We start from the raw sequence: 10,913 nt of genomic DNA on the forward strand, positions 1-10,913 counted from the left end.
ATGAACAAAGGTTTGGTCAAAGGTAAGTTTTAAGGAGGGTCTTAAAGGGCAAAAATTTGGGACAAAAGCAGAGAGGTTTAGGGAGAGAATTCCAAAGTTTAGGGCCTTGCAACTGAAAGCAGAACTGACGGAGGTGGAGTCATTTCTTAAAATTAATTCACAGGAAAGGCCAGCAATTATTGTTCATCCCTAACTAGCCTCGAGAAGATGGTGGAGAACTGCTTTCTTCAACCGCTGCAGTCCATGTGGTGAAAATATTTCCACATCACTGTTAGAGAGAGCGCCAGGATTTTCCCCAGCACCAGTAAAAGAATGACAACATATTTCCAAGTCAGGAAGGGGTGTGCCACTGCCTTCAGATCATTCTCACGGACCTGCTGCCTTTGTCCTTCTAGATTGATAGAGGTCTAGATTGATAGAGATTGTTTGGGAGGTGCTATCAAGAAGCCTTGGTAAGTTGTTGCAGTGCATGTATAGATGTACACCGTAGCCATGGTGCATCAGTAGTGCAAGGAATGAATGTTTAAGGTGGTGGATGGGATATCAGTCAAGCAAGCTGTTTTGTGCTGGATGGTGTTGAGCTTCTTGAGTGTTTTTAGAGTTGCAGCCAGCCAACCAGAGCGTTTCCCATTGTGCTCCTCACTTGGGCCATGTGGATGACAGAAAGGCTTTGAAAAGTCAAGAGGCGAGATTAAAAATCAGGGATGCTCAAGAGGCTAGAACTTGAGTGCAACAGGTATCTCAGAGGTGATGTAGCGCTGCAGGGGATTGGAAAAATTAGGGGGGGGTAGGGGGGCAGGGGCATACAATTTTGAAACTATGGTTTTGCTCAACTGGGAATCAATGTAGGTCAGCGAGTACAGATGGGTGAATGGGACCTCACATGAGCTGAGATGATTTCAAATTTACAAAAGGTAGAATATGAGGGGCCAGCCAAGAATGTGTTGGAACATTTAAGCATGGAGCTACAAAGGCATGAAAGTTGGTTCCAGCAACAGATGAGCTGAGGCATGGACAGAGTTCAGCATGTTAGAAGTGAAAATAGACAGTCTTAGTGATTACATCAAATTGTAGTTGGAAGCCTGGAGATCAAATGTGACACCGAAGTTGCACACAATTTGGTTTAGCTTCAGAAAGTTGTCAGGGTGAGGGATGGAGTCAGTGGCTAGGAAATGGAGTTTGTGGCAGGGACTAAAACTTTGGCTTCAACCTTCTGAATATGCCTAAAACAAAGCTAATTGCTCCCAAAAATTATTCATTACAGTATAAAGATGCTTTTCAGTTACAAAATATATGGCAGATTTTCTGCCACCAGAAACCATTAGGTTTCTAAAATTTTATGATTATTGTTGCATAACTCAAGCTTTTACTTTGTATAGTATTGAAGAACTTTGCATTTAAGAAAAAGAGATATTAGCATTAGTGAATGGAACAGGTTTGTAAAGTAAAGCTCTCTGTACTTCCACCCCAACGTCATAAAAAAGTACCCGACTGCATCATTATTTGTACTTTCCAGCTATCCATACCATTTCAGAGTACAGTTACCAGTTCAGTCCCAAACAAGACTACCTAAACAATAAGTCACATTATTTTACTATTTTAGGATATTTCAAGTATAGAAAAGTTCTACTTTCTTTGTAAATTATAAAATACATAATTAATTTTATTAAATTGAAAATTGTAATGCTACTGTGCACTACAGAATTTCATTTAAATTTCTGATGTCCCTACAAATATGCAGAATTCTTCCAAGAATACTCATCAGTATCCTGAACATTCATTATTTATTTAATCAGCACTCAAAAAGCTCAACAGACATGTACCAGAAGAATTGACTACAAAACATTAGCCATCACTATGTTGAGAATCTTGTCAAAAAAGCACCATTGAAAGGAACTGTAAAAGTAGAAGACATCAAGTAACTAAAATGACCGAGGAAACAAATATTTTTATTGAATAATTAGAATATGGAATGCATTACATGTAGTTTTTTTGCACTATTTGATAGAGATTTAGGCATTTGAAGAAAAAATAATAAAAAGTACATGAGGAGCAGGGAAGTAGAATAGGATGAGCCAAATGGCGTTGCGATAAAATTTCAAAGATATCAAATAATTGCAGAAGCAGTTAAATTCAAAAGATCATTGGCTGGAGTCAAAGATCATATTTTGAAAGTTTTAAATGATCATCTCAAAATTAAAAAGTTGTTTTTTAAATTTTCAAATCAATTACTTATCAGGACAATCATTAATTGTTTGGCTACTCCTGCAGTCCACTATTCAACGCTGGTAGTTGCATATACACTCTAGATTTCAGCACTGAAGGTCCAGAGATTGTGATACTGCCTACAAAATTTTAAAATCCTGGCCAACACTCTTGCTGTTAGTATCATTATACTTTGGTAAATTTCCTGTTCAAAATGAAGGATGTAAGCATTGGGAAACAAAACATTTCAGGCACCCATTGGCATTATCAAGCAATCCAAAGTCAAATGCAGCATTATAGGATGTTTTAAAGATCTTTATACATGTGGTGGTGTGTAATTGGTATGGCAACATGCACTTTTACATGCATGTTGTAGTCTGGAGCTATGAATAGTGATGGTAGAGGCTTCAACTTTCTTTCCATCACATGGCTGACCAGGAATCTCTCCTACTCTTATCACCTGCCATTGACGCATGTTGGGACAGTTTGCAGGTTAAAAATCAACCTGTTTGGCCATATTATGAATGCATCTTCCTTGGTCAACAAGTCCTGGGGTGGGACTCAAATTCAGAGCTTCTGGCTCAGAGGTAGGGACACTACACACTGTGCCACAAGACTTCCCCATTATACATGTAAGCATCACAATGTGCCTGTGTCACCATCTCAGAAGAAAAGTGTCTACTTGACCTGAATATTTTGTATTTATCAGTACATATCAGCCTTCTCTGAATTGCTAATTAGTTTTGTTCTGTAGACCCATGCTCGCTAGGAGATGAGTTCATTTTACAGGCACAACAAATAGAAGGCAATCCATCCAAGCCTGGACTGGATCTCAATCTACTGCAAATTTGTTTTGAAAATCATTCTTCACACACTTTCAACCTTTGCAGTTACAAATCTTACAGAAAGCAGCTTAGGAACACAGCCTCCAAGCAGACCTGGAAAATTGTAGGTAATAACCTGTGCTCACTTCCTACAGGTTCACACTACTCCTTGTTCCTTCTGTAGCCCCTTCAATACCAACAAAGCACTTGCAACTCTGCCAAGGAGCTCCATCTACCAACATACAATCTTGCAAACACATTGAAACACAACACAGGGACTCAACCAAGCACATTAAAAAAGCTTGTTTTGTCTCTGGAATGTCATCATTTGACAATAAAAATATTTAAGCATACACAGAAATCTAATTTAAATGAATAAAGAAAACAAGATCAAGAGAAACATGATTGATCAAACTGTGAAAACTTTTTGACATCAATTAAGCCATCACAAACAAGTTCTGGCACAAATGGTTTCTGAAATTCAACAGCGTTTTAAAACATTACATGTTCTCCAGCTGATCTACTGATTCCATCACCCTCCCCAATTTGCTCACTCGAAATGGAATCCATAAGTGTTCATTCATCATCCATACGACTCAAAGTTAAACTTCAAATGTGACAGAGTTTATTGCCAAGACCATTCACTTCCAGCTCCACAGCATTCCACTTATAACCCTAAATCATCTCTCTACAACTCTGTGACCAGAAAACCTGATTTCTCATAAGCTGCTCTGACCAATCTCATCCTTCCCCTACACATGCCAACATATACAAATCTCCACAGCCTAAAGGTTGCAATCCACCATTTCTGTCCTATTAACCACTGGCTCTCGGCCCCATGTTTCAAATTCCTCCATGCCCCACTGCAGCACTTCATCCCAGCCGCATTTGTTCACAACTGACTTATAGTGAGATCATCAACTCCACCATAGATGTGATGGCCACAGGCTATTCTTTGTACAATCATCTTAAATCTCAATTTGTGACATACTTTCACCCTTTAAAAGCTAAGAAAAGCATATTTTATTGAGAACACCTTTAATCATTTCCCTAAATTTCCTGTTGTTTGGTATTAGGATAGAAATAGTTAATAAATAATCAACAAGTAAGTAGTTAGGGGTTAATCGGTTAAGCACATCACTGGGTGCATATAAAAGGGGAAACACCCCTTTAAGAGACTGTCACTCCCCAATTTGCTTCATTTGTTTATTGTTGTTTTAAAAGAGTCTAAAGGGGAAAACAGGTGATGAACTAGGGGTGGAGTTTTATGTGAGTTGGATTAAGCTCAATCTGGAAGAAGTAAAGACTTGGTTTCCTTCTTTCCTACCAACTAGCTATTGGAGTTTTACATTTGGTCTCCGCTGCTCCTTCTTGTAAAATGCTTTGAAACATTTCATTACATGAAAAGCATCACATTACTGGAGCTTGTTATAAACACTACGTAATGTTTGGGCTATAATTCCAAATGACAACATTTTAGGTATTACCTAAACCATGTGTTGAATCAGTTAATTTATACCCTTTTCTATGTTGCACCATATTTTGTTTTACATAGAAAATTCTAGCAATTTGGGGACGAAGGTAATGTCAACTTACACACTATCACCCTGAACAGCACACTGCACTGCACACAGTCAACCTACTAGTTTCAACAGTTGTGAGAAGACTCAGCTAATGGAGATAAACCAATTTTGAGTGACACGTAAACACATTTGCAACATTCTAGTGAATGTTGTGCTTCTAATCACTTAAGTAGCTCACTCCAGCACCAGCTAAAAATCTAAAATGCAAGTTTGTGTGATTGTCAACTATTTCTAGGTTGTGCAGAGGGGTATAAGCTACCAAGCATTATCAAATATGGTTTTCATTCCTCAGTTGCCATTGTCTCTGGCCTAACATAGCTGAATTAACTCAAAAGGCTTTTAGACCCATTTCACTGGTATTACAGAGCATGGTGGTGGTGGGGAGAAATATCACAATTTTCATTTCTGCACCACTTGATTATGAGGCTCAAAGTTTAAGTTTATGAATGCTGTCTGCATCATGTTTTGATTTGGCATGAAGCAATTCTAAACCTTTATGCAGTAATGCCGATTTCATTACAACTATCTAAATTGTTAAATGCGTAGGCTGGCTTTAAAAAGATAACTAGTTATTTTTTAGATGGGTTCTAAAGGCAGACCTTTTTCTATTTGCATGATTTTCAATATTTGTAAGCATTAAATAGCCAAACTGATCATCTTGCAGTTAGCATAAATAAGTTTGAACAATCAGAAGGTAGCTGTTTCATTGTATTTCATTAAATGTTTCTCTGAAGAGCATACATTTTGTACTGCTGTGGTTTATGGAAAGAATTAATGAGTGTTTGCCAAGTGCCAGCAGGTCTTCCACACAGCTAAGAACTATCATAAAGGCCTTTTAATAAAAAAAGAAATCCTGATTGTTAGATATTTCAGTAGCAGCCTCAAGTTCTAAATTTGTACATGCGATGCACATCAAATGCACCCTCCAACCTGTCAACAACCATTTTAATAAAATGGAACATACCTGTACAATAAAAGTGACATTGTTTAAGAATAACCCTAGATTAAATGGAAGTCCCAGAACACTGCAAGGGAAGTTTTGCATTAAAATAATTTAAATATGCATAATTGTATCTCGGATTTAATCCTCTGCATACCAACCAGAAAACATTCCAGCCCCTGAAGCCAAAATAGCCACATACATTTCCCCCCCCCCAAAAGCTACAGTAGATTGGGAGATCTTGCATGCTAGACTGGATTTATTGCTTTTGAGGCTCTTGAGGGGGAAAAAAAGCACAGTTTCCACAGATCAACTTATAATCATGATAAACTTTGCCAAAGGGAATATTCCATGCAAAAGCTTGCATTATTCAATACAGCATTGTTTCCCCATCATCTAACTTATGTTCGTAAATAACTAGTATTCAAAATAATGAGAGTTAGACAAGATAATTCAGTGGATAGGTGCAAAGAGTAAAGCAACAATATGCATTATCAGTATTATTTGATTAGAATTGTAAAAATAAAACACTCTGGTTAGTTTTAAGAAAGCCACCATTTTTGCTTTTAATACTGCAGTTGGTGCAGAACAGTCCTCATACAAGCTTAACAGCAATGTATCAACATAATTTATATGATAGTCTGGTGAATACAATCTCTGGCAATTAAATCGGGCATAATGGTCCAGCATTTCTTTCTTATTTTGGAGAACAATGGCATAACACGTATTATATAGTCCAGAAACAAAATTTGCTGGGGTGAGGCATGGGGAGCTGTTCTGGCTACTTTGACAGTGATATCATAAATGCATTCAAAAGGAAAGCTTTTACATTTTTCTTGCACAAAAGTAATTTTTCACAGAAGGCAATCATAATGGTGGAAATTAAAGATGCATTGGATTGGCAGTTTGAAGCTAAGTTCAGGGCCAAAATCAAGGGAGTTGAGTCGGTGGTGACAGAGTTAAAACAGTGTTTCATTGATGCATGCAGAAGCCAACCCCATTCGTACAGATAACTGCCAAAAGACAGTATGCATACGGAGGTATAGAAAAATCGTGGGACACACGGAGGTGGCTGTGGGAGCACTGAAGGAGAAAGCAAGGTGGTGTGTTGGCTACTCTAGAACAGATAGGAATGAAACCAGAAAAGGGCAGTTCAGTAAGAGCCAAGGCCAATACTTCATGTCAGTTAGTGATAGTGGAAATTCATTAGTAGTACTTAGAACCAACAAGAAAAATGTATAGTACTGGCAATGCACGTCTCGCAATGTAACATGTAATGCAAAATTTATTAAAACCAAATTTTAACATGTTACAGAAAAATTATGCACAAAATCATAAGCAGCTTTAATCCATCAAGTTACTGATATTTGGCACTACTTTCTACTACAGTTATACACGTCATTTGATTAGCAGAAAGTACTAGGCAAAAGGTTAAGGCACTTCAATGTTACTAGTGCAGTGGCATCCTTTTTAGGTCAAGAGTAAAATAATCAAAATAATGCAGGCTTCAGTTCACACTGGGTGCAATTGGATTAGCTAATTAAAAAACAGTGGAAAGAACTTGCACTGACAGTCAGTCATCCATCCACAGTAGAGTAAGGTTAACAAAAAAAAGTAATATTTCACAAAATTAATGGATTCTCAAATGCTGCCAAGTACTTGTTAACTGCAAGTAGATCCCACATCTTTTTTTAAAATACCTTCCCCCATTCAGTTTTCAGAAAGCATATTATAGATACCCCATTTGCCTATTCAAAAAAGAGTAAAAAGCCCACTATTCCTAGATGAGTAGGTCAGTTCTTCTCATGTTAAAGGGAATGATTGGTTATTTAATTTCATTTGTTCATGGGGTGTGGGTGTCACTGCCAAGGCCAGCATTTATTGCACAGTTTACCTACATATCAGTGACTACGCCCGAAAATAATTGGCCACGAAACATTTCTCTGACATCCTGAGGACATGAAACACACTAGATAACTTCTTTCTTTACAGAAGCACAGACCTGCTACTTCACATTTTAGAACTTCAGAAAAGTCTAGAAAGCATACTGCTCCCTGGATTGAGGGCTCATTCCATACATTCTTACCAGTAGAAAAATAAAAACAGAACTAGCTAAATATTGTTTACTTAATGCAGAACAAGGAAAGGGGGGAGTTGGTGAGGGAAGAGAAGTAATTAGTTTTGATTTTACATTAACTTGACTTTGAGGCATTTAGAAAACTGCAAATGTCACAAAAGCATGGGCTCATTACCAGTCTTCTGTTCAAGTAGCAAATTAGGTGCTAAAAGCTTTACAGAGAGCGAAGGAGAAACTATTGCCAGCGACCACAAGTGGCTTACCTTGCATCAAGCTCTCCTGCTGCTTCACACAATTTACCTGGGGTATGCCTGGATCTAATGCGCTTAAAAGATGGGAGAGGAATTGGAAGCCTTACGGTTACAGCACCGGACTAGCAACTCAGGGGTCAAGCATTTAAACCCCACTGTGGAAAAAATACTCCAATAATTAGTGTGAGATTTGACTATGATTTGGCTCACTAACTTCCTTTGGGGAAAGGAGCTTGCCACTCCTACATGCAGGCACAATGTCCGCAGGGCATATAGTGACATTTATTACTTCAGTGTCACCCACATCACAAAAACAAATAACCAGAACAAAAACTCAAGGCACAGGTGCCAAACATACAAATTGTCAACAACCTGTCCATGCAGGCGTGAGATTTATTTTTCCCCATATTCTAAACTTATTTTCAGGCATGCGTAAAGAGAAATATGTCCAAAACCAAGTTCTGCAAAACCGCAAGAGGAAGAGGAGAAAGAAAATAGGCAGTGGTACTTGTTGCCATAGCTATGTTTGGAATTCCTTTATTTGATAAAAGCCTCCTTACAGTGGACATATGAAACAACTGCTTCAACAGAAGGAAGAAATTCCAAATACAACTGAGCATAACCAAGATATAAAACAGTGAAAAAGATTGATGGAATGAATTTATACAGTTCCATTGAAATAACAGGAAAGTATTACCTCATTAATGCTACACCAGAATAAAATTATATTGATTGCTTGGTTACTAAGATTTGCATGCTTATACTATCCGAGCACAGCTTTCTAATTTCAATAAATTAACATTCATTTATACGAAAAGTGACCCACATTTTAAACAAGTGTTTGCAAAATCCCAATTATCACTACATTTATGAAATATACATAGCCGCCAGAATGATTCACTCAAAATTTTCCCGCTCAAGTTATTATGTCAACCAAACACATCTGGTGTGAGGTATTAGTTATCTAAAAATTTGTCAGGCAAACTACAATGCAGTGAAGGTTGGAATGACCCAAACCACATCTTTCAAATCATGCAATTCATCCAAAGCTTTAGCCAGCATTAAAAGTATTAATTTTTAAAAAAGCATTCAAACGCTTATTGCAAATGCCTTGCCTTCAAATAATCATGATAATGAGAATCCTCCAAAATAATTAAGAATATGCTATATTATGTTATTGCAGGATGAGAGGATACTGAAAAATAGATCAATGTGCAATATATTAAGCTTGATCTTAAACTGACAACCTCCCTGTTGCATAAGCATTGAATGCAGTACAATGAAGAGATAAAACAAAATCACTTTCCCCACATGAATACGAATACCTGATTATCCATTTCCCAATCAGAAATATTGTATTGTCTGTCTTTCTTACACCCATCTCCAAAGTAGCACACATTACATTTACAAAATTAAAAATCAGAAGAACATGGACCATTAAGGGACACCTTCAAATCTGATCTTTTCCCATGAAAAAGTTCAGAATGCCTCCTTCAATAATCGGTACCTTGGTATAGCCATGAGGGTCTAAATTTAACCATATGAAGGATATTTCACATTCCACATTACAACTGCCCATTATCACTTTGTGAACAGTGTTATCCAGAGGCATATTTAGCAGCAATATACTACAAGAGAAAGTGCACTTAAGCAAATATGATTAAGTGTTGTGAGAATAACCTTCTTGTGTGTCACTCCTAACTTACCATCACAAATTGCTCCCAAAGCACAGCCAGTGAAAGCTGCAATCAACATGTATCACACTTTACCCTAATACATTTCAAAATGTGTATTCCAAATCGCAACATGATTGCAAGGTCAAATGTTGAATTTGCTGTTCTTTTTTGAAATAGTTCAAATGAATATTGTACTGCTTTACTGGAATCCTAATGGCTTTAGTTGGAACTTATGTAATGTTATAAAATCACACAGATCTTGATTAATTTAATACACCATCTTAGCATATTCTATTTTAAACAAACCAAAGCAATACGGTAGTTATGGTTAGGGAAAACTGGCAGCAACTATCGAGAGCGCAGCTCTTAAATTTAAGATTGAAGGGCGTTAACTTGCCTAAGTTACACAAACAGTATAAAACTGTTGGCATGGATATCGTGCATCTTCCACGTACTGCATTTCTAGGATTTATCAGCTAACATTTTCAAGTCAGATTTGGTTATTTTTGAGTTCAGCCTTTTGCCTATTTTAACTCTAATCTCGAGAATAATTTTCAAAGACGCATAGCAGCCATCAGGCAAGATAAAACAAAAAAAAGTGTAAAGTTAGCATTTGGTAAGTAAAATTATACTGGGTTTAAGAGAACTTTCATTAACAAAACAAAAAAATCTTATTCTTGTGCAACAGCGTCGATTTGCGTACCTGTTACTTCCTCACTTAAATGTCTCTGCCCGTCCAAAAATTTGGAGCACGAATCCGAATTTGATATCTTGGTATTCCACACGCACCATTTTTTTAAAAAAAAATCTAATTCTACTGCACTAGATAAAGCAAGCAGCGCAGTTAAATACACACCACTGTATTTTATCCAGGAGAGGGGAAAAATGGAAAGAACATTACAAGAGGGCGCATTTTGAACTATTGATCTGCAAAGAAACTGATTTAACAGCAACAACAACAAAAAAAAACCAAACGTCTTACATTTCAGCCCCACAGGGTACGTCCAGTCATCACAACAGGGGACACTGATTTTGACACCAGTAGATTTTGTTTTACTTCAGTTTTCACCTCTGCCATACAATTATTTCCCTATAAATGCAAAATTTGTCGGATTGCAAAAGAGGTGTGCACGCAGGAGGGTATGGTGTGAATGAAGAGCGGTCAAACACCAAATGCTCCTAACTCTTGCATGCACACCTTTACCCGGTCAAAAAGCAGGCAGGAGAGTCGCTCGCCAACTACATCCCCGGGCAGCAAGACACCCGGAAGAGGTGGGGGGGGTGGGTGGGTAGGGAGAGGAGAGAGAGAGTGGGCACGCATGCGCAACATAACCGGCCGGCGCGCGGCGATTGACAC

At 37.7% G+C, this 10,913-nt stretch overlaps 1 protein-coding gene across 7 annotated transcripts in view; it reads right to left on the reverse strand.

The window, feature by feature from the left end:
• The window catches only part of glceb (glucuronic acid epimerase b), a 124,974-nt gene that overhangs the window by 113,601 nt on the left and 460 nt on the right, over positions 1 to 10,913 (reverse strand). For 2 of the 7 annotated variants that reach the window (XM_078530050.1, XM_078530054.1), the window contains exon 1: positions 10,539 to 10,820. The exons of the other annotated variants lie outside the window; for them this stretch is intronic. In XM_078530050.1, the coding sequence (XP_078386176.1) occupies positions 10,539 to 10,540 (2 nt within the window). In that variant the 5' untranslated portion in view covers positions 10,541 to 10,820. Of the gene's footprint in view, positions 1 to 10,538; positions 10,821 to 10,913 lie in introns of those variants that run through there. 7 annotated transcript variants of the gene reach the window in all.

This window comes from Cetorhinus maximus, chromosome 26, assembly GCF_964194155.1.
Source record: "Cetorhinus maximus chromosome 26, sCetMax3.hap1.1, whole genome shotgun sequence".
NCBI lineage: Eukaryota > Metazoa > Chordata > Chondrichthyes > Lamniformes > Cetorhinidae > Cetorhinus > Cetorhinus maximus.